General features: G+C 35.7%; 4 protein-coding genes across 9 annotated transcripts; 1 reads left to right on the top strand and 3 right to left on the bottom strand.

Annotated features, from left to right (window-relative positions):
* The first annotated feature begins 67 nt into the window (after positions 1-67).
* Positions 68-4,000, top strand: LOC111794983 (ubiquitin carboxyl-terminal hydrolase 24-like). The gene is made up of 7 exons (XM_023677205.1): positions 68-443; positions 987-1,652; positions 1,795-1,979; positions 2,190-2,437; positions 2,679-2,824; positions 2,949-3,125; positions 3,507-4,000. The coding sequence occupies exons 1-7, from the start codon at positions 429-431 to the stop codon at positions 3,693-3,695; spliced, it is 1,626 nt and encodes a 541-aa protein (XP_023532973.1). The 5' UTR covers positions 68-428; the 3' UTR covers positions 3,696-4,000.
* A 3,100-nt stretch (positions 4,001-7,100) lies between these two features.
* LOC111794972 (LOB domain-containing protein 1-like) lies at positions 7,101-8,145 on the bottom strand. Its single transcript, XM_023677195.1, has 2 exons — positions 7,837-8,145; positions 7,101-7,474 (listed from the first exon to the last, which is right to left on the bottom strand). Exons 1-2 carry the CDS (start codon positions 8,143-8,145, stop codon positions 7,157-7,159), a joined length of 627 nt encoding a protein of 208 aa, XP_023532963.1. The 3' UTR covers positions 7,101-7,156.
* Positions 8,146-12,836: 4,691 nt separating this feature from the next.
* Positions 12,837-19,861, bottom strand: LOC111794895. 2 transcript variants are annotated; one of them, XM_023677092.1, is made up of 4 exons: positions 19,755-19,861; positions 18,350-19,519; positions 14,022-18,262; positions 12,837-13,800 (listed from the first exon to the last, which is right to left on the bottom strand). In XM_023677092.1, exons 2-3 carry the CDS (start codon positions 19,505-19,507, stop codon positions 14,030-14,032), a joined length of 5,391 nt encoding a protein of 1,796 aa, XP_023532860.1. In that variant the 5' UTR covers positions 19,508-19,519; positions 19,755-19,861; the 3' UTR covers positions 12,837-13,800; positions 14,022-14,029. The 2 variants fall into 2 exon arrangements, with proteins under 2 accessions (XP_023532860.1, XP_023532851.1); XM_023677083.1 differs by having other exon boundaries at positions 14,022-19,519.
* Positions 19,862-21,190: 1,329 nt separating this feature from the next.
* Positions 21,191-23,471, bottom strand: LOC111794925 (probable RNA-binding protein ARP1). 5 transcript variants are annotated; one of them, XM_023677132.1, is made up of 6 exons: positions 23,148-23,407; positions 22,878-23,031; positions 22,632-22,758; positions 22,469-22,520; positions 22,103-22,334; positions 21,191-21,621 (listed from the first exon to the last, which is right to left on the bottom strand). In XM_023677132.1, exons 1-6 carry the CDS (start codon positions 23,304-23,306, stop codon positions 21,602-21,604), a joined length of 744 nt encoding a protein of 247 aa, XP_023532900.1. In that variant the 5' UTR covers positions 23,307-23,407; the 3' UTR covers positions 21,191-21,601. The 5 variants fall into 5 exon arrangements, with proteins under 5 accessions (XP_023532900.1, XP_023532892.1, XP_023532909.1 ...); XM_023677124.1 differs by having other exon boundaries at positions 21,191-21,598; XM_023677141.1 differs by having other exon boundaries at positions 22,103-22,331.
* Between the last annotated feature and the right edge of the window lie 630 nt (positions 23,472-24,101).

The following is a 24,101-nucleotide window of genomic DNA, read 5'->3' as shown; positions in this document are numbered from 1 at the left end:
AATTTTATCATATTTTTAAGTATTGAATTAAAATGGAAAATAATTTAAGGTTATTTTAGATTAAATGATTGATCATCCGTGGCTAGGGTTTCGAATTTCCAAATCTTCTTCTTCTTCTTCTTCTTCTTCTCCTCGTTGGTGATCGGTCGATGCTTTGTGCTGTGGTTCTGGTCGGTGAGGAGGGCCATAGAGAGGGTTCCATTGTCAAACGCTCTCTCTCTTCACCCACTGCTCAGTTTCTTCTCCTTTCATGTCTTCAGTCGGTGGTTTGCCATTATCTGCTCCTCATTCTTCAGGGTCTTCTAAAACCCTAGCCGTTCACTCCGCTTCCTCCCCTCCATGCCTGCTTCCTTTTCTCCTTCTTTATAGTCAACACCCCTGTTTTCATCTCAGGCTTTTTTCCTTGCAATTCCAATCCGGTTTCAGACATGAGCGATTCTAAGGTCCGCTTTTGTTTTTGCATTTACTTTTATTGGATTCTTTAGCTTTTGGTCGTCGGAATGGAGTTGATGGTTTTATCTGATAAGAAGCATGCAGCTGCAAGTATTTCATCAAGTTTACTCTTTTGACTAAATGTTAACAATTAGAAAAAAAAAAAAAAATCATATGCGTGAACTTTTTGCAATTTGCATGGACCCATTTAAATATGGAATGAATGGCTGAATTATTATGCAATCGAGATGAAAAGCCATGTTGATTTTAGGAAGCATCTAAGGCAATGCATTGTCTAACACATTGATATATGGAAACTGTCTTCGAGTGTAGATGGTTTTTCCCGTCTTTTGTTCTTAGTTTTTTCAATTTATTATTAGACATCAGTTGCGTTTTTGCTTTTGTTACATGCCACTTACTAGCTAAGGTCAATTTTTTGTTATGAGTATTCTTACTATTTGATCAAATGGATTTGAATGATTTCATTGTATTTGTTAATGGTTTCTGCATTGGTGTGTTTGAGACCTCTGGACTCATGGACTCTTTTCTGTTAGGTTCTATTATTCGGGTCTTTCAATGAAGACGAAACCATTTCATGGATACTACCTCAGTCGAATATTAATCCCAGAAAGCTGGTCGACAATGTAAATGTGCAATTTGGTTCTCTGAATGTTACAGATGGAAAATCGCTGGGCAGTTCTGCTGACAGTGAACCGAAAGGACCCTCTGGTTCCTCAACGGGATCCATAACTTTGGAGTCTGTTGATTTAGCTAAGGATGATACTGAACTGGAAACTGTCCAAAGAAGAAAAATTCATTCTCCCCTGGAATCAGGAGTGCCAAAGGAGAACGGAAGTAATTACAATTCCAATCAAAGCTCCTCTTGTACTAGTGGAGTGACTGAAACGAATATAGATGACACTGATGCTTTGTCATCATGTGTATCAAATGGTCAGAACAATTCTTTAAATCGGTTTTCAAAACTGATAGCAGAAGATAGCATGCCAAATGGTAGTATTGATCATTTGCAAGACATTGTTCTCGAAGAGAATTTCAGAAGGGCATCCAATGTCTCTGTTGCCTCCTCCACTAAGTACCTACCTCGAGGTTTAATAAATTCAGGGAACTTATGCTTTCTGAACTCGACTCTGCAAGCTCTTTTATCATGTCCTCCCTTTGTTGATCTATTGAGAAACTTAAGGAATCGTGCAATCCCCAAGGTCCTTGTCCTTCCTGTTATATTCTGTTTTGTTCCAGTGATATAAAGAAATCACAAAGCAAATAGATATGGAGTTATATGGTTAATGACTGTTGTTTCTGTAAATATATGGCAAACTCTTGACTTTGTCATTTATTTTTCAGGCTGGTTATTCCACACTAAATGCATTTGTAGAGTTCATATCTGCCTTTGAAGTACCTAGTTCAAGTGTTCTGAGTAAGGATGTCGCTGCATTTGACGTTGGGAAGCCTTTTAGCCCTCTCATGTTTGATGGCATTCTTAAAAATTTTAGTCCAGATCTACCCTGCGGTATCAAGGGCCGTCCAAGGTTTGTTGATGTATATCTTTTCATTTCAATACTGAACTCTCATCCTTGGTTGTGGTTTTTTTTTTTTTTTTTACTGGAACTTCAATAAAAAAAACGAGACTTCCACTGATATGATGTCTATTAGAAATTGTAGATTCAATTATCGCCTCTAAAATACTCTTTATGCTTGAAATAAACGAATCTTAAATTCCTGTCATTATGCTTATCCAGGCAGGAAGACGCACAAGAATTTTTAAGTTTTGTCATGGATCGAATGCATGCTGAATTGCTGAAGCTTGATGGAACGTCTTCAAGTATGAATGGAGGTAAATCTTTTGTAGTTGCTTCTGCCGAAGATGATGAATGGGAGACAGTTGGGCGGAAGAACAAAACTGCAGTGATGAGAACACAGAGTTTTGTTCCTTCAGAGTTGACTGAAATTTTTGGGGGGCAACTGACAAGCATGGTGAAAGCAAGAGGTAGGTAGTATATGCTCCACCATACACATGGGCACAAGAGTCATGGGTTTTTGGTCTGCTATTGTTTTGGTTTTTAAAGCGAATGGAGGATTGTAAATAATTTTGGTTTAGAATTTAATTAGTATCTTGGAATCCCTCTAAAATTCAATGGACAGGAACCAAATATTTTATTGCTGTCTAGATACTTGCTTTTTCTTGATATGAACACCTCTGATCCATTTTCTTCTATGGGATTGAGTAGGAAATAAACCTTCAGCTACTGGCCAGCCATTTTTTTCACTGCACCTTGATATCTACCCTCAAGCTGTTCGCACTATCGAGGATGCTCTACGTTTGTTTTCTGCACCCGAAACTCTTGAAGGGTACCGGTCATCAGCTGCTGGGAAGGTGTACTATCTTGTGCATAGCTATAGAATCCTCTTTCTGATGTGTGAATATTGAGTGCAGACACTCTTCACTAAGCATACTTTTAGTTTCATATGTTTCTAAAATTTAGATATATTTTATGCAGGCTGGCGTTGTGTCTGCTAGCAAATCTGTGAAAATACAGAAACTGTCCAAGATAATGATACTGCACCTGAAGCGTTTTGGCTATGGAAGCCACGGAAGTACCAAGTTGAATAAGTCTGTGCATTTCCCACTTGAGCTGGTTTTAAACCGCGATCTTCTTGTGTCGTCCTCCACAGAGGTACTTGATATTCGACCCTCTTACGTTACTGTTTTTTAATACCTAAAGTTCATAGTCAAGTGTGAGATCCCACCTTGGTTGGAGAGAGGAACGAAACATTCCTTTTAAGGGTGTGGAAACCTCTCCCTAGTAGACTTGTTTTAAAACCTCAAAGGGAAAGTCCTTGAATGGAAAGCCAATAGAGGACAATATCTGGTAACAGTCGTAGTGGGCTTAGGCCGTTACATTGAAACTAGATTACCCTCTCTAATGGTTTGTGGTCTTTAGAGAGAGATTGTGTGTGTGTATTGGGGGCGAGGGGTGGGGTGGGGTATTGGTATCAACTATATCAATTGGAAAGAAAGCTAGCTAATTGTGTTCTTGTCATTGCAATTCTTTCAGGGTAGGAAATATGAACTTGTGGCTACCATAACCCATCATGGAAGAGAGTCCTCAAAGGGACATTACACTGCTGATGTTCGATACCATAACGACCAATGGCTTCGATTTGACGATGCATCTGTCACTGCAATCGGGAAAGATAACGTGTTACATGACAGGGCCTATGTTCTCTTCTACAAACGAGTTTAAGGTATCAAAACTTCGACACAGAGTCCTTTGTGGATCAAATATGATATCAACTTGGAAAATTCGTTCTGCTATCGAGGCATGTGGTGATAGAATATGATGATTTGAACTCGTTATCTGTATCAAGATGAAATTTTGCAATTTGCAGCCCCTGGTTTTTGTTCTTGTTTTTGGTGGGTTTATATTACTAGTAAATAGTACATTGTCTAGTGGTGCAACAATTATAAAATACTAAGTCAAAGGTTAAACAATGATATACTTTTTCTATCAAGGGCACAACACTAAATTTGTACTTTACATTCATTCAATGAATGTCTTGAATGCTTTTTTGTTCTTTCATGTTTTTGCCCTTTTTTCTTTCTAATCCATGTTCAACCTTTCAATTTTATCCTCTTATGGTTTTTTTTTTTTTTTTTTTTTTTTTTTTTTTTTTTTTTTTTTTTTTTTTTTTTTNTTTTTTTGTCATTTGTTAATAAAATTTGAATTAAAAATTTACCCCTTACCCACCTCGAGAAACTTGTAGTAACTTGCATTTACTTACATTTACCAAAGATAAGCCCGAGCTCTAAGTTATGTGTTCGAATCTTTACCAAAAAAATTTAAAATTAAAAAGAAAAAACATTAATACTTTTTAACATAAAGTTGAATTCTAAGTTTATTAATGAGGCCATATGTATATAATTAATGTGTGTGCTACAATCCCAACAAAATTCCAAAAAATAAGGTTGACCACCAAATTAAAACGAAGGAAAAATGGTCATTTTCTTTGACATATTTCACATTAATTGTTGATCTTAGTTAGGATAGACTTCAATTTGGGTGCCATTAAATTAATTACAACTTTCTATATTTCTCATTCATAATCAACTAACGAACACAAACTCCATTTTCACACACCTTCAAAGCTCATCCAATATATACATATACATATACATCTTCTCCTACTGAANATAATTCAAAGCTTTCCCATTACAAGAGAAAGAACAAGACCAATATTGTCAATGAAGTCAAAACAATGATCAATAAAAGAAAAGGCTTTAATTTTTCTTCTTACTATATGATATAATGTGGAAAAATGCTGCATTTATTTTTATATAAAAAAAAAAGTATTTAAGAAAATTAAAATATATATTAAAAAATAGAATACATAGTTAATAAATAAAAAAATGAATAATACGACGTAGAAATAGCAATAGAAAAAATAATTTGTAGTTGGACGTTTCACCTAATAACACGACCATTCATTTGTCTCATTTACCAAAGTTTGGGAGTTATTTTAGTTCATTATCTTTTACATTTTTATTACATACTTTTTCTCTCTAATTTATGTGGTCTCAAATTTTATACAACAAAGTATTTTATTTTTCTATTTTTTATAAATAAAAAAAAAAAAAAAAAAAAAAAAAAAAAAAAAAAAAAAAAAAAANGTGGCTGCAAACCAATTTGGTCCGAGTTGACAAATCCGTTTGTATATATACACTTACCCAATATCTTTATTAATCGACTTAAATATATCTCAAAATATCGCATATAATATATATAAATAAATAGTAGCCTTATATATATATATATATATTTTTTCATGCTTTATTCTCGTTCATATGTTATAAAAAATATATACATATGTTATAAAAAATATATATTTCAAGAGATCTCTCCACTTAATATACATACACTTTTTTAAATTTTTTTCAAGAACATAAAATTGTCGGCCACGTTGATATTTACAAATATTTCCGTTATTTTCAATTATTTTTTAAATAAAATTAAAGCCTCGTAAAATATCATCATCAATCACAACATCACGAATCTAAAACATAATAAAAAACAGACAAAATATGAGAAGCAAAGTATGAATGTGTCTTTATTTTTTATTTTTTTGTGTACTTCCAAAATTGATTCCTAACAAATCTACAACAATATCTTTCTTTTCCTTAATTATTATTTATAATTCATTATTCTTTTATATATATATATATATATATATTATATTAATTTTTCTTGCTACTTCCATATTATTTTGAAATTTATTCCGTTGATTTTGAATCTAAATTGATTTACACTTGAAAATCTACATTAATTTGAAAAATAAATTAAATTCTTCAAAATTTTGGACGGGGGAGATCTCTTTGAACGTGTGGATGGGATTTACTTACGTTGCCCATTGGATGGGCCGACATGTTTGTGAAAAAAAAAGAACAAAAATATAAAATAAAATTTTCTCATATTTCCGCCGACACATCGGTAATTTTCGTTCTTCGCTTAATTACAAACTTGATTTTAACTTATATTCAGAACAGGAAAAAAAAAAAAAAACCGTTATTTAGGTCGGTGAATTTTAATTACTCATCTCGACTCTTCTCAGTCATTTATATATCCATTTTTTACTCCTTCGTTACTTAAATTATTTATTTATTTATTGATAGTCCATAATAATAATAATAATAATAATAATTAAATATATGATTTAATTCATGTGTTTTGTTAAGAAAATAAGAAAAAAAAAACAGAAAAATAATAAGAAAATTATTTATAATAACAGAAATTTTAGCGTAGTAATGGAAACTTATGCATGCAATAATGTAATAATTTAATCCATTGAATCAGTAATTTGTTTTTTACTTTCCACTTATGTCACTCTCAATATAATAGTAATAATAATATTATATTTCTCTTTCCCTCCCTTTTTATTTTACAATAAATAATAATTACTATCAAATTCTAAATTTAATTTTTTTTTTTAATTTTTAAATCTACAAACCCATCATTTTTTAAGATTGAAGTAATTTAATATGCCTACTTACTTTTATTTTTTTAATAATTTTCTTCATTAAAATTTTAAATTAATTTTCAACACACTATTGGAGTTTTTTATTTTTTTTTTTAATTTTATTTCTTCTAGATGTTTGAAAATGTGACCAAAATGAGAGAAACTAGAGCCAGTTGAAAGGGAATGGGAAGAAAGTTGCAATTAAGTCAATTTATGGTTGCAATTTTTTTTTTTTTATTTATTTATTCATAATATAGCTCTCAGTTATTTTAGGTTAAAAGTGAGTTTCATATATGAACATGTCCGTCTATTAAAAATAAATCTCTCTTTTTTTTTTTTCCTGTAAAACGACAACTTATTTCCTTTTTAAGGAGTTCTTTATATGTTTTGGTCCATTTTTAATTTATGTAATAAATAAATGAGTCGGACTCCAATTATTATAAAATTAAGATAATATTTATTATTTAAAATGAAAAATAAAAAATTCACCATTGAATTGAAACTCGATTACAATTATAGGGAAAACTTTGAATCCCGTTTGATAATTTAGTTAAAATAACTAACATTATTATCTTATAATCATCAACATTACCATTTATATTTATATATTTAAAGTATAATTTTACTATAATAATTAACTTAAATCCTTCTCTAACCCAAATTAAATATGATTCCAAAACAATTAACTTTGAAATCACGTCCAAAGTGGCTCCCACGGCGAGCTAAGGGCGGCGTCGTCGAGGAAGCAGGTAGTGTCGACGAGTTGCGGCGGCCAAACGGGGTCCGGCGATTGCCTCATTTCCATGCAAATCAAAGCCAATAAGTTGGCTTGTTGGTGCTGCATATTAGCCACCTCCGCCCTCGCCTTGGCTAGCTGGGCTTGCAGCTCGCTCACTTGCTTTTGCAGCTGGCAAATAGCGCCGGCGCTGCCGTACACTGGATCTCGCAGCCGCGCATTTGCTTCGTATACCATACTGCTCACTGCATCTGTCCTCTGACACTCTGGCAGCTCCTGCAAATATTAACAAAAAGTTAAATCTTTAATTAGTTGTTTAATAATAAGGTTTAGAGGAAAATTAGAGAGACCAAAGTTGCATTGATTACGGGATTATGTCCCATCAAAAGTCAAACCCAGTTAAGTCAAATCAACTCATTTCTTTTTTTAGTTAAATCCGACTATACCCTTTTGTTTATTTTTAAAAATACCAAATAAAGTTAATTAATTAATTGTTTTTTTCTACAATACATGGAATTACTAATAATAATTTCCTAACCTTAAACTCTAAACAAAAATAGATTGGAAGGACAAATTGGGGAATTTCAAAATGTGGGTGTGAATTAATTTAATAAAAAAAATTAAATTTTTGGGCATACTTGCAAGAATTTGATGATATTGCTAGCCCCGAAGACTCTATGAGCAATGGTGAACTTGAGAGGCTCGGACGGAGGGAAATATGGAGCCAAAACGCACTTCTCGACGCAGCGGCGGCGGAGGATCTTGCAGGCGGCGCAGGGGCTGAGGATCACCGTAGGCGGCGGGGGAGACGACGGCTGAGAAGTGGGTGGGGAACCAAAATTGGTGGTGGCGGCGGAGGAAGAAGAGATTGGGGAGTAAGATAAGGGGTGGTTTGGAACAGTGATCGGCGTTGAGGGAGCATTTGTACATTTGGCCAAGTAAGCCATTTTTTTTTTCTTTTCTTTTGCTTTGTGATTTTTTTTTTTTTTTTTTTTTTTTTTTTTTTTTNTTTTTTTTTTTTTTTTTTTTTTTTTTTGTAGAGAGAGAAGAGAAAATGAGGAGAGAGAATTTTCTGTTTGGAGAATGAGAAAATGAGAAGGAAAATTTGTTTAGTGTGTTTGGAGCAATGAAAGAGGCTGAGAAGCTCTTATAAACACAAGATTTTAGTGGGGAGAGGATGACTTTGCCGCCTACGTCATGCACACTATTGCTTACGTCATTAATTCTAAAATTCACCCAAAAAATATAAATAATAAAAAATAAAAAGAAGCCATTGCTTCCAATTTACTTGACTCTTTGCTTTATTCCATTAAAGTGAAACTTTAAGTTAACAAATTATTCTCTAAGGATGATTTGATGGCCAAATCACATCTCTTTTAGAAAAATAGCTTCAATTAAAAAAAAAAAAATCAATTTATTCCGAGTAATTTTTTTCATGAGTTTTAAATTTTCGACCCATTTATAAATTAAAATAAATAATGGGTTTTATCGTGAGATCCCACGTCAATTAAGAACAAGAATGAAACATTCTTTATGAGTTAAAGGTCTCACATCAATTAGAGAAGTTAACGGGTGCCAACAAGGACACTGAGCCTCGAAAAAGAGTGGATTGTGAGACCCCACATCGATTGGGGAAAAGAACTAAACATTCTTGATAAGGGTGTAGAAATCTCTTTCTAATAGACGTTTGTAATAATAATTAATAATTTGGTAATTTCTAGATAATAATAAAAAAAGAAGGTTTGAAAATTCCATGCATGACCCTTACTTTGACTTGGTAGAATGGGTTTGGACTGGTTTATTAGGCTTTTTCCCAATACTTTAATGACAACTAATCACTGACTAATCTTGATTTTCAGTCCATTTCATTTTTCTATTTTTTTTCTAAGAAAAATAAATTAAAAATAAAATCACTATCGAACACGTTAAATATCTGCTGTAAAAGGAAAAAAAATACTCTCAACACCTACGCTTGACAAATCAAATCAACACATCTAAAATTATTATTCGGATTCGTAATCGTCACCGGTGATCCAATCCAAACTTTACGGAGTGTTTTTCAAAAATTAGGATTGGACTTGTGGGGAACGAGACAACGTAATCTTCTTGCCCAAACAACCAACTCTTGATGTGTTAAAGTGACAGTGACATTGGACTAATTCAATTTTTTTTTTTTTTTTTTATAGAGCAAATTTTCGTGTGGGAAAAGAAAAACCATTAGGCTCGTGGGAAGCAAGAAAGTGATAGAATGAGAAACCGCTTCATTTTTAGGTTAAATTATACGAACAATAAAAAAAATATAATTAAAAAAACGAGTCGAATTGTTTTACCCTTAAACTTTTACTATCGTAAAATTGATTTTTGTTAAATTAATAAGATTTTTTAAATTAAATACCATTCTCGTTCATGTTTGGATGAATCTTTTAATGGGTTAGAATTGGAATTTTCTCACATTTTAATAGAAACCATCTTGTCGATAGTCAAGTTTCTCTAATTAAGACCTAGTAAACAAGCTCTCGGTCTCTAATTCATTTGACAATTAATTCAAATACTAAGCGACAATAATTAATTAGTCTCCTTAAAATCAATCAATTAACTCGTATTTATTCAAACATTCATGACTAAATAATAAATAAATGAACTTATTTTCTAATTTATTTTGAAATTATTAGGGTTATATTGGTAATTCTGACTAGAAGCTTCTTTTTTGGGAAAAAAAATAAATAATGAACAGTTAGGGTATGAAATGAAAGGGAAAAAGTGGAAAGGGATTAAAGTGAAATGAGTGTGAAGTAAAATGGCATCAAAATAAAGAAAGGGGGTTTTCATTTAGGGGCTCCAACTTTTAGAATCTCCCATTTCAGACACCTTTTTTTTTTTTTTTTTTTTTTAATTAAAAAAATATAAAAATAATTAAAATAAAAGTAAATAATTTGCATTAAAATGGCTCTCATTGTGTGAGACAACCAACCTAATAAATAAAATTTGTTGGCACAAAATTAGGGTAGCTGTCACCTACCACCCTAACCCAAACTCTTTTTAGACACAACATAGATACCCAATTGAACCCTTCAAAAATATTCGTTCATATTAATTACTCGTAAAAGCTTAACCACACTTCATTATGTTTTAACATCGGACCTTTTATATTGTTAGACGAACACGACTCTCCACAATGGTATGATATTGTCTACTTTGAGCATAAGCTCTCATGGCTTTGCTTTGGGCTTCCCTAGAACGCCTCACACAATGGAGTTAGTATTCCTCACTTATAAACTCATGATCATTTCCTAAATTAGCCGATGTGAGACTTTTATCATCCAACACATATTTGTGTCTATTTCTTTTTCTAAATTTTAAAAAATATATAATAAATCTTTAAAGTTTTAATTTTGCATGTTTTTTAATATTCAAATTTGTATATATTGACGGGTTTAATATTTAAATGTAAAAAATTATATAAAATTAAATTTTATGTCAATATATCAGCTAATTTTTTAAAATATTAAAAAAAAAAAAAAAAGAGGAGTCTTTATAACGTGTGGACCTTTAGCATTGGGTGAAGAAATATTTAGTTTTGCTTTACTGTAATCAAACTCAATTATGAAAAAGATATGTTTTCTAATTTCTTTTTGATTTATTTTTTTGATTTATTTATTTTATTTGTAACTACCAAAATGGGTCTTTTTGCATTTTATATTTGAGTTTGACACAACTAAGTAACCACTAATCAATATTAAAACCCACCATTAACCCAACATTAAACCTTATTATGCTGCTTAAACCAACACACTTTCTTCCCTCCCTCACCTCACTTTTAAATTATTTTTGTATTTACAATTTGATAAATATTTTTTAAATAAAATATTAATGAGTTTTATCTAATTTTGTAATAAAAAAAATAATGAATAAAACCATTTTCACACCAAAAGGGACTGTAAGGGTTAAAAATCTCTCGATAACATACAAGATCGATATTGGTATCTTCAAATATTCTTTTAGGGAAAAAAAAAAAGAGAAATTAAAAGTTTATATTTAGATGTTATAGAAATGTCAAATGAATGTCAACATCACGTGCACCATCACGAGACCTTCAAAATAGAAAGTAGATAACCAAACATTCCAACCCTTCTTTCATATATATATATATATATATATATATATATATATATATATATAATAAATTAATTAAATTCTAAATTTAATCTTTTAGAGCTTATGTCTATGTCTAAAAAAATTATTAAATTTTTAATTTATGTTTAATATGTTTGCTGAATTTTAAAAAATATTTAATAAATTATTAACATTTTAACGTATTTAAAAAAAAAAATACATCAGTAAAATTTGTTAATATTTCTGAAAGGTGAAGGACAGCAATTTAAGTAAATTTGTTAAAAATGTGGGAGTGACACGTGGAAGAGAGAAATGGGGATTGGTCCAAGTGGCATTTTTTTTAAAAATGTTGTAATTAAATAAATAAAAAAACTGGACTCCATTAAAATAATTTGTGGGATAAGATAGAGAAAAAGAAAGTCCACGCGTCGTTGCTTACTTGGACTTAGCGTTGGCGTTTGGGAACTCCCCAAATTTCTTTTTTAAATAATTTAATTATCGTATCCTATGCTAATTTAACCAGCTGTGAATTTAGGGCTTAGGATGATGACATCTGTGCTAAGAACAAGCGGAAGGTGCTTCCAACTCATCTCCAAAGTACAATCAGTACTCCACGTATCAATCTAGATGGATTACAAGTTCTATGTTATATGGCTAAGATATTCATTTCATAATGACCACAAAAATAAAACTTTACTTTGTTGTTTCTAAAATCTCTACACAATGGAGAGCAAAAAACAACGGTTAGCAAATGTTTTAGAAACCCGAAGCAAAAAAGGAAACCAAACGACTCCTTTAATGCCTAATACATGATACCGATGTTGATGATGTTGATGTTGATGTTGATCTGAACGATTTCGTTGCTAGATTGTGAATGGAAGATAACCCAACAACAACAACCAGGCATAATGGATTTTCACACATAAGATGTTGCCAAATGAAGCTTCATGTCAGCTAAAAGTGAGGAAAGGTGGTATAAGATAAAGATGATGAAATCATGTTTGTTGCCAAACAAATACAAGAAAAGGAATCAAAGAAGAAGATTAGAATCAAAAGCACCCAAGTTTGGGCAGTGTAGAATGTAGAAGGTAGAATGTAGAATGATGATGCATTGATTATTATTATTCTACAAAAAGTTGGGTCAAAATCCATCTTCTGAGGCCTCACCATCCACTTTTCCAACCAATCAAAAACCCCTTTCAAACCAAAGTAAAGCTCTCTTCACTCGTTTCATATCAGTCAGTCAAAATTCCACGTTATTCTATTCTTTCATCCCTTCTAAGCTGGGTTTAATTCCATCAACCCTATGCTGCTCTACTTTACTGATAAGAATCAGCGGAAACAATATATACATACATACATATATATATATATAATGAGAGATGATAATGAAGAAATATGAAGTGAAGGGGGATGCAGGGCAGGTATGATGTTGGTTGATGGACAGTGGGAGTTGGTCTGTCAGTGGATCTCTACTTTCCCCTTTTGACTTCTTCTCAATCATAATACTATAAACACAATCAAATCAAATTAATCCAAAACAAATATCTATAAATTTTATGTCCCATCATCAATTCACAAAAATGGGTTTGAGAACAGTGAAAAGGTTTTAAGAACAATAAGCCTATGGACATAGTCCCATACAGAGGGTACGGAATGAAAAGATAAAAGGGGAAATACTAATTGATCATACTCAAAGGGATTCTCTTCGGGACTACAACAGTGTTTCCCAGAGTTTGTTTGGACCACTTCTTTATGGAATTCAAATCTTCCAAATGCGCATTTTGTGTGGACATCTTTTTGTAGAGTTGGCTTCAAACAAATAATGTCGTTATTCGACCATACAGGACGTCCCTTTCTACCCTTTTGAGAGCACATGGCAGATGGGGTTTACAGGGAAGAGAGACTCAGAAGGAAAAGGTACAAACTTTAACCTGAAACACTCCCCTTTTAATTTCTTTCTAAAGCTTTATTTCATAATTCAAACAAAATAAAAACGCCCAGGTTGCCAAATTTCAGTCATCAAATCAAAATAAGGGCCCACGATTCTAAGAACTTCATGATTCCAACCTCCTAGAGGATTCCTATACATTGGAGCAACAACTATCCAAGAAGGAAAGCTAAAGTTTCAAAACCGTTTGGAAGTTCCAAATAAGCTCCTCCATGCTTACACTTCAATGGCTGTGATTGCAAATGTCATGTACAATGCCCGATGTATCAGATTCAAAGGCTGGCCTCCGCCAAAAAATATCAACCGAAAGTAGGAGGAAAACTTCAGCGAACATAAATTTACATAAAACTAATTCTACTGGGGAGGATCTAAGTTACAGTATTAAAACCTGGCAATATTTAGGAATGAAACGAAGGGGCCAAACCTCAAGTAACCCTGAATGGAACTGATGGTCCGGTTACCTCTTCTGGCGCCTGTCACGTTATTCTCTCGTTAGCGGCACTGTGTTCTTCGGTTGGCTATTGCATTTCCTCGTAATCTGAAATATTGTGAAATGATCAACATCATAGCCAAATATAAAAATGGTAAGATTGAGCAGATAAGAAATACAGGGCCATAAAATTCAGTGTGTACTGAGTGAAAATGTGAATTACACAATCTTAGTTCTATCTTTAATGTTGAAAGCACACCATCCCATTCCTCAAGTAAAGTAAACGAGAGAATAATCTGAAACTGGTGGGCAAAGTAAAGTAAACATACCTGAAAAATTAATCTGTGTTCTTTGCCAAAGATGAAAGACCAAGTTGCATCTCCTGATCCTTCGTGGGGGCAGGAATGGTATGTGTCTCTGAGTCTGGAATTGCGGCAAGATCAGATTTCATTGCCTGATCCTGGGCAGGATGTTTTACGGCAACATCAGATTTTACGTCCTGCTCTTGTGTGGCAAAATTGGATTCTGTCTCCCGCCCCTGGTTAGTGGCATCATGATCAGCTTGCAATTCGTGCTCATGATCAGATTGTCCATCAGACTCATTGGATGCAGCCTCACAAGATTGCACTGCATGCTCCCCATCTGCATCATTACCACATTCCATCTCCTGCTCCTGGTTTGTGGCATTATCACATTGTATCTCCTTCTCTGGACTTGTGGCACTGTCACATTGCATCTCATGCTCCTTATCTGCTGCATTGTTGCATGGCTTCTCCTGCTCCAGATCTGTTGGAGTGTCCCACTGCTTCTCCTGCTCCTGATCTGTGGTATTACCATATTGCTTCTCCTGCTCCTGATCTGTGGTATTACCATATTGCTTCTCCCGCTCCTGATTTGTAGGAATGTCATACTGCACCTCCTGCTCCTGATTTGTGTTATTACCATATTGTACATCCTGCTCTTGATTCGTGTCATCATTACATTGCACCTCAGTCACCTCATTCGTAGCATTATCACGAAGCAGATTCTGGTCAAGTTCTGGAGCAAGGTTAGACTGCACATCCTGCACTTGGGATGTAGGAGACTCTGACACAGCCTCATGCTCCTCCTCAGTTGGCACGTGATCAGGTTGCAGCTCCTGCCCTTGCATAGCATCCTTATCATGTTCCAACTCCAGGACCAAGGTACAATCTGGCTCAGTCTCCAGTTCCTGGGCTGAGGCAAGAATAGGCTGGGTTTCTTCCTGAACCTCCTCACCAGTCAAAACAAGTGGTTGTGTATCGTCTTGTCCATCAGCTACAGTAACAGATTGAGTGGCCCTCTCATTTGCACCAGGATCATGCTCGGACTCATGTCCCACCGAAGTGTCAAGAACTTGTGCTTTCTGCCCCTCTGTAAAGACAGGAGCCAGCTGAGTTTCTCCTTGAACCTCCTCCCCCATTAAAACAACAGGCTGTGTGTCTTCTTGTTCATGAGCTGCAGGGGTAACAGATTGAGTTTCCTGCTTGTTTGTTCCAAGAACATCTTCCTCATACCCAGCATGTTGTGTTTCTTGGTCCTGGGGGGTGGAAGGAACAGGTCGCACCTCCTCGTGATGTGTAGTGCCACCAATAATAGCTAACTTCTCTTGCTCCTGGCTTGTGGAAAGAACTGGCGGAGTCTCCTCCTGGACCATGGAAAAAACTGGCTGAGTTTCCTGCTCCAGGCTTGTGGCAGGAACAGTTGGCTTCTCGTGATGAGTTGGATTACGATCGGCTTGCATCCTACCCAGTTGGGCAGTGTCAATAATAGCGCGTGTCTCCTGCTCCTGGATTGTTCCAAGAATTGACTGTGAATCATCTTGGAGTGTAGTAATAGCTGGTTGTGTCTTCTCCTCCTTGATTGTGGCAAAAACTGGTGGCATATACTGCTCGTGGGATGAGGCAGAAACTGGTAGCTCATCATGATGAGAAGTTGAAGTATGATCCGCTTGCATATCCCCAAGCTGGGTTGAGGTGAAATTATGATGCAATTCCTGGTCTTGAGAAGTAACAAGACCCGATTGTGTCTCCTGGTTTGAAGCAAAAACAGTTTGCGGTTCCTGATCATGCACCGAGGAAAGATGAGACTGCCGCTCATATTGGATTGTTGAAAAACCAGCCTGCATCTCCCCAAGATGAGCAGTGTAATTAGATTTACTCTCCTGGTCATGGTGTGAACCAAGAACAGATTCCATTTCCTGGTATTCAATCGTGGAAAGATCAAGTTGCATGTCCTGGTCATGAATCGAAGATAAATCAAGCTGCATTTCATGGTCGGGGAAGGAGGATAAATCAAGTTGCATTTCCTGGAATTGAGTCGTGCTAAGATCAAGATGCATTTCCTGATCCTGAAGTCTGGGAATTGTAGAAGCTTTAAACAGCGTAGAAGGAGTATAACTAAGCTGATAATTTACAAGTCTTGGTCCAAAGATGCTGAACCTTCCAGCACTGCTATAAGCAATTTCCCCATCAGAAGATTTTTTGAAAACTACCCTTGCACGACCACCCTCCCTGTCAACTTCTGTCTCAGATTCTCTCAAGGGTCCAAACCGCCTAAACATATTATTCAGGGTTTTTTCTGATGGCACAGAATCCACCTCAGAAAAGTTCATTACTAGTTCTGCAGGCGATGGCTGATCTACAAAGCTAGTATACTTTTCAGCTGTCATAGCATGATTTCCAGCAGAATGTCGCTTCTTGTACGGCCTGCGACTCCCATGAGGAACCTTTTCTGGCTCTGCAACTGCCAGTTGGTAATCTCGTTTTCTGTTTTTACGAGGTGGCTGAATTTCAGTCCCATTTTGGATTACTCTGTCCGTCCAGTAAGTGTCGCTCATATCCTCAAATTCAAAAGTATGTGGTGAAGCAACAGTATTAGTAAATTGTGCTTTCCTCTTACCACTGATTCTGCACATGGCCTCCTCAATCCCAGGCTGCTGCTTCAAAATCAATGAATCTCGAAAATCGGTGAAAAAACTGAAAATTACGTTCAAGAAGCTGTATTCCTTCATTGGATCGCTTGCTACTAGTTGAAGTTGACCTAGCAATTCATCCACCGAGGAGTACTCTGCAGGAAAATTTACCCTTCCTCTTTGGGCATCATCAAAGTTCTGGAGGAAAACATCAGATTCATAAATTGCATTCCCATCAAAACTTCCATCTGCCTTTTGGAACCTCTCACTATTAGACTTGACAATTGGAGGCGTACCAGTCAACTGACTTGCAACCCTACGAATACAATCGCCAATTTTGAAGGACTGTTTAAGAGGTGCGGTTGCAGAAACCTTTGCCAAGGATATAGTTTTCCTTCCATCTGGAGAACCAGAATCATCAATAGGATGTTCTACAGTCTTCCGTCTTTTTGAAGAAGGCGACGCCAATGTGGAAGTTATCCTTGCATCAGACCAATTTTCTCCATCTATATCGTCAAAATTTTCACCCATTAGTTCATACAAACTCTTTTCTTTTTTCTTAGGATATAGACCATCCTTCAAATTATGTTTGCGTTTATGACAAGAACTACTCCGACCTTCAAAATTCTCCTTACGTGGGGATGTCTGTGTATCATCCTGACAATGAGCTGCATGGTGAAGAAAATCACTTGATTGTATTTCACTGCCTAAACTGTCTAACTCTTTGTCTGCCAGCCCCCCACAAAACTGGAACTGTCGCAAGCCACCAAATTGGAATTGAGGCAGGCCATAATAACCCTTTAGACGATAAAACGCTGTCAGCTGTGCCTTAGCTATCACTAGTTCCAAACGGTCACTGCCATCAGATGGAAACTTAGCCAACTCCCTGATATATTCAATTAATTTAGCTGGTTCAAACGATGTGGCACTGGAAGATTTGTCTACACCATATCTTCTAGATGATTCTTCTCGAATACCAGCATTTTCAATAACCTGACATTTAATCATGTCATATGCTTCTCTGGGTGTGCAAGCACACGCTAGTCCCAATTCTGATCGTCTAGAGACTTCTTCTAGAGCACAATCAACAGCATTTTGGAAAGCCTCTGAATGGCTTTGCATCTCTTCTTCGGAGAAATTTGTCCGAAATGGCTTTAAATGAGACACTTCGTTCCAAGCAAATGTTCGATCCCCAAAATAAGCAACCAAAAAGAAGTCATTTTTATAATATTTCATTGCCTTATCAGAAGAATCAGATGGATCAAATATCTGACCTGGCCACCAAGGATGGCTCCTCACTTTACCCCACACTAAATCAGAAACAGAAAAATCACCTTCATTCTCTGATGGCAGGTGATAACGAGCTTGATGCAATTGTACAGAACTTACAGGATTCTCTGCTGCACATTCAACAACTTCATCATCGTCATTATCAATACCTGTCACATCTTCTTCCATTTCTTCCTCGCCATGTAAACCCACCTGGTTAACATTGAAACACTGATCAACTTCCATTCCTTCCACATTCTCAAAATCAGCCAAATTAGTATCAATAACAGCATTTTCCTCAACTTCTACGCCAATGCCCCCTCCTTGTCCATTGGATTGCGGATCCGACTCCATATTCCTGCATTCTATCTGCATGTTCAAATTTTGATCATTTTCAGCAGAAACTTCAATACTCGGAGCCAAAAATTTACCATCATTTTCTGCTGCAACAACTACCTCAGCATCCTGGTTTGGTTGACTTGATGATATTGAATCCGTACTCGCCATATGTTCAGTAACAGCTGTAGATTGGTCTGAATTCGCCACATTTTCAGGAACAGCTATACCTGGATTCAAATTCTCACTATCAAGCACCTGTGCTGCTACCTCGGGGACTTTAACCGACTTCCCATCCCTCTCCAAATTAGAAAGGACTTTCTCTGAACCATCGCTCTGAGAAATAACTTCGGGATTCAATTCTTTTTTGGTAAACATGTCAGGAGCTTTTTCAGTAGCATCTTGGCCCTGTGAATTTGAATTTTCACTACCATCTGAAGCTACAAGTCCTGTACCCTGCAGATAAACTGGTGTATCAACAATTAGCTCACCTTCCACCACACTTTTTTGGCCTGTTTCTTTTTCCAGACTTCCTTCCCCATCACTTATTGAAGCTTCCTCTTTTACAAGTTGGCTTACCCCATCTGCATGCACTGGGTCTTCTTCAACCCCATTTTCTGTGGGAGAATGAACATCCACTTTCTTAGGTTCCCCGTTGTTCAAAACTTTATCATCTGGACTATAACGGACTAAACTACCTTGACTACGTACCACCCGAGTATCTAAGTCCGTAGCCTCCTTGCTTCCAGTGTTTTCCTCGTCCACATGAGCAGCTTCAGTCTCTCTCTCCACATGACCAGAAACTGTTGAAGAATCATCCGCCCGAGCATCATTATCAAGGACCATTGCATCAACGGCTCTTTCATCACCCTCCACAACTTCTTGAGACGTTTCTTTTATTGATTCCCCAACCCCTGATACTCCCTCACTTTCCATGCCACCAGAAACCCCCACATCAGGCTCGTCAAGGACACCGACATCATCCCTCTCCACACTGGGCTCCTCCCCAGTTGAACCGCCATCCGAATTCGCAGCTGTCCTATCAGTACATACACCATCAAAATAAACATCCGCACCCAAAACCTCCACCATAATATCCTCACCACCACCATTACAAGCCCCATCACCCCCCTCCGCTCTCCCCGCCTCCTCGGTCAACTCACTCTGAACCCGCTCCTTCCTAACACTAACACCGGAATCATCCATTACATGCTTCCCAGCAGTGACAGTTGACTTCGAAACACTGCCAGAAGCATCTCTCTCGTCCGGCTCTTCCATGAAAAACAGAATCTGAGCAATTTTTTCACAAAAAGGGAGGCGAAAAACAAGGAAAAACAATCAACAAAAGCTCAAAAAAAAAAAAAAAAAAAAAAAACTCAGACAACAGCATAAGCCCTAATTAAGAAAACCAGTCGGGATCTAAGAACCGACAAGAGTGAAAATATAGTAATTGCGAAACATAAAACACCATTAAATTAGAGGTAAACAGAGAATTGCAATGAACAGAGAAAGGAAACGAGTGTACCTCACCGGATCTTCTCAGAAAAAAAGAAAATGGAATTTCTGTGTGAAAGAGAGAGGGTTTGGGTTTTAGGGAGAGAGATCCTGAAATTTATTTTAGATGGAAGCTTTCGAAACTCAAAAGAGTTGGAAATAATAATTTTATTGTTTTATTTATTTATTTATTTATTTGTTTATTTATTTATTTGTTTATTTAAAAGGAAAAATAAAATAAAATTAAATTAAAAAATATCCATCCTTTTTTTATGCTACTTTCTTTCTAACCTTTCAGTGATCGATGCGGCTAAAGCTTACTCTAAATTCTGAACGCTTTAATAAAAAAATTTATTTTACTTATTTTTTTGTTTAATTCAAATTTATTCTTCAATATATCATTTATTTTAATGGTATTTTTTAACTTAATTTCTTATTCACTTAAAATTTATGCCGTAAATCTCCACTACCTCTTCATTTTATCCACAAAATTTTATGGAGCCAAAATTTTAACATTTGACCTATTAATCGAACGCACGAGTCTTAAAAGTTGAACAATGCTTTTAGTAAACTCGAGAGTAGCTATGGACTGTATCAGATGAGGAAGGGGTGAAGGGAAAAACGAGAGAGAGAGAGAAAAAAAACTGTTTTTCATTTATTCTAATATATTTTTAATTTTAAAATGTCACATCAGCTCTCACTAACAATGGAACGGATTTTGTTAGTTCATACAACAAAATGAGCATTTTCTAAATGTTAGAGACTCGAGCGTTCAATTTTGAAACGTATAGACTAACTTAACATAAACTCCCAATATTAGGGACTAAACGTGTAAGTCATCTTAAATTTTTGTACATCAACTAACACGTCAATTTACAAAAATGAAATTATGAACAGGGTAAACATGTACATTTCAATTTTTACACATCAACTACCGTGTAATTCTCATAATTATCTTAACTGCGAAAAAATACGAAAAAAAAAAAAACATTTTAGAACAAGTTGAGCAAAATGTAGAGATATAATTGATGTGGATATCATATAACTTGAAATAGTATAAGATGTCAAATCAAATAATGATTTTGTGTAAGTTGGAAATTTGCATTTGGTACTTTGCCTTAGTCCTTCATACTATAAATATAAATTATTTTGTAATAGTGACATTGGGTACTTGCACCACACTTTTCCTACAAACTTTATAATTTAATTAAGTTTATACCATAATTAATCAATCAATTCCCACCGACATTACCATAAATGGGAAGCATAACCTTAGGATTCTTAATTTCCTACAAATTAAAAAAAAAAAATCATATAAATTTGAGCACAAACACTGCACCACAAGCTCAAAAATTGACACATAATCTTATAATTCATGGTTTCAACGTGCAAGCTTTTTACCTTAAAGTAAGCAAAGAGTTATTGAAACATATTTCAATGTTTCAATCTGTACGTTGAAAGCTTCTATGGTCGAACTGATTCGGGAGATTCGAGCTTATAAGAGCTTAAGAGAGATGGGTTTGGGGGAGAGATAATGGCAACAAAAATGAGTTTATAATTAAAAGAAGAAAGAAAGAGAGGGCTACAACAGATCAGCCTAAAAATAATGTAGTTCTGAGCAGCCCCCCACCCCCGACCCACCCAGCGTCACCTTGTCTACTCTGTTATTTTTTTCTTTTCCCTTGTCTGCCATGTACTGAGAGAATGAGATGTTCAGATTTTTAAAATAAATAAATAAAAATGTCCCTCCTTAGCCTCTGCCTGCCTGCCTGCTTGCCTGCTTCCCCCTTTTGTTTATACTTAATTCTTCCCTGTTCTTCTTTCACCACCACCACCACCATCATCATTCCCTGCATCCTCCTCCCCCAACTCTACCTATTATTCCACAACCAAGCAAACTGTTGTTTGTAATATCAGTTTAATGATCTACATCGTTCAACAAAATATAATAAGATATTGTCCACTTTAAACATAAGCATGACCTCTTACCAATGGATATGTATTCCTTATTTAACAAATTCATGATCAACCGCTAAACTAGTTAACGTGGACCTCGACAATAAGCTCAATTAATTTGATAATTGCACGTGGGTCTGAGGAAAGCAAGTTGGCAGAGGGGGAGGACAGACCCTTTTACTAAAACTACCCTTTCACGTGGAGGAGGAGAAGGAGGAGGAGGAGGAGGAGGAGTCTGATCTGTTTTCTTTTTCTTTATCTTTTCTTGTTAATAACGTTTGACCATTGACCAAAATCCGTGTTCTTCTGGACATCATGCAAAAGGCAAAACAATGGGCGAAGGACAGCAGCAGTAATTCTATACATCTCTATCATCCCAACAAAACGCAATAACTCAACACAGAAATTGAAGAGAAAACGGACCTGGGTTGGGGCCAACGGATGCGGGTTTCGACATAATGGAAGTGGGTGGAACCGCCGCAAATGGCACAGCCGCCGTCGGACTTGGCGGGAATATGTGTGCCGGCATCCCCATCGCCTGTGATTGATGGTAATGATACACCGGGTACATCGGCATCAATGTGTTCGCCCCCACCATGGCCTGCCCCGGATATATCTGCGCGTAAGGCCCGCCGTTCATATACCCCACCTTCTGCTGTTCATCACCAAAAAAAAAAAAAAAAAAAAAAAAAAAAAAAAAAAAAAANTAATGTCTAATGAATTTCAAAATATTTAAGAAATAATTGATTTATTAATTTAAATAAATAAATAAAAAAAGGAATAACTGACATGGTTGTAACTGATATCGGTGGCGATGTAGGTGGTGGGGCTTGGGGAGTATCTGTAAGAAAACGAAATTTACGTTGATTTACAAGAAAATACCAAAAATAATACTAAAGAATCCCTGGGCAATAATAGAGTACGGAAGAGTGCATAGGATCTTGAGGTATACCCATAGAAAGGGACGGCCTGATGAGGCTGATGATGAAACGCCGTCGGATGAGTCCCCGCCGGGTAGTACCACTGCACGTGGTTTCCCGCAGCCGCTGACGTCGTCCTCGGCGCACCACCGTTTGATCCTTCAAGGAATCACAAACCATATTCAGATCTTCCTCAACTTAATTACGAAAATGCCATTCACAAATACTGAATTGACCAGTTTCTTCTTCGAGAGAGAAGAGGAGAAGAGTGTGTTAACCTGGTTGAGGACCTTGCGGAGGAGTAGCCGAAGCCGACCTAGAGGATCGTCGAGCGCCAAGGGAAGCCAGATTACAGTTGGCTCGACGGCCATTGATGATCGGAGCCGAATCCTCACAAGCCTTCTTCGCCGATTCTGCGTCCTTGAACGTGACCTAAAATCGAAAACATCAAGAACATCAAGAACAAACTCGAGAATCATCAATGAAGCCAAAAATTAAATTAAAATAAAATAAAATAAGAAAGAAATCCGTAATTCCTCGAGACTTACGAATCCGTAGCCCTTGGATCTGCCGGTGAGTTTATCGGTGATGATAACCGCCTCGAGAATGTCACCGAACTTCTCGAAGTGATCTCTCATGGCTTCCTTGGGAGTCTCCCAAGCCAAGCCCCCAACGAACACCTTGGTGAAAGTGGTATCCCCAAACATGGCTGAAGAATGGGTGGTGATTAAGGGAAGGAGGGAGAAAATGGTGGTGGGGAAGGGAAGAAGAAGGTTATATAGGAAGGGAGAAAGGGAGAAGAACAGAGCATGAAGAAGAAGAACAGAGTGGTATGGAAATAAAGAAATGGAAGAAGACAGAGAGACAGAGAGGCTGACAGATAGGCAATTGCCCAACCCTGGCTATGCCTATCTATATACTCATCAACGTGAACACACACAACCATTTCTTTTTCTTTTTTTATTTATTTATTTCGATTAAATTAATTTTAATTCGGTAATTACCTACAAATTACAATTATTAAATACTAATAATCTTACCTAATTAAATTTCATATATTTATTTATTTATATAGGATTAGTTAATTAGGAGTATGTATATATATATATATATATATTTATTTATTTATTTAGTTATTAATTTATATTTATATTTATATTTATATTGTAAGTTAAAATTTTGAATTTTTAATAGTAGTAATCTTGACTAAAATGTTTGAAATTCGAAGTACGTTGTTTATCCATAAGGAAAAAAATATATTGTGATGTCTGAGTAAAGTAGATGTCCAATCAGTACAATATATGAACGAGAGTGATCGTGAATATATGAGGTCGACCGTCCAATCAGTACAATATCTGAACGAGAGTGATCATGAATGTATGAGTCGACCCTTCATTTTTTGTGACATTGTCATAAAAACTCTAAAATTAAGCATGTTTTGGTGTAAAGTTATATATATTAGGTAGTCGACCCTAAATTTGTATTTATATTGGATCCGTATA

Source organism: Cucurbita pepo, chromosome LG01, assembly GCF_002806865.2.
Source record: "Cucurbita pepo subsp. pepo cultivar mu-cu-16 chromosome LG01, ASM280686v2, whole genome shotgun sequence".
In the NCBI taxonomy this organism is placed as follows: Eukaryota; Viridiplantae; Streptophyta; class Magnoliopsida; order Cucurbitales; family Cucurbitaceae; genus Cucurbita; species Cucurbita pepo.
The sequence above is the reverse complement of the archived record's forward strand: the minus strand, read 5'-3'. Positions and strand labels throughout refer to the sequence as shown.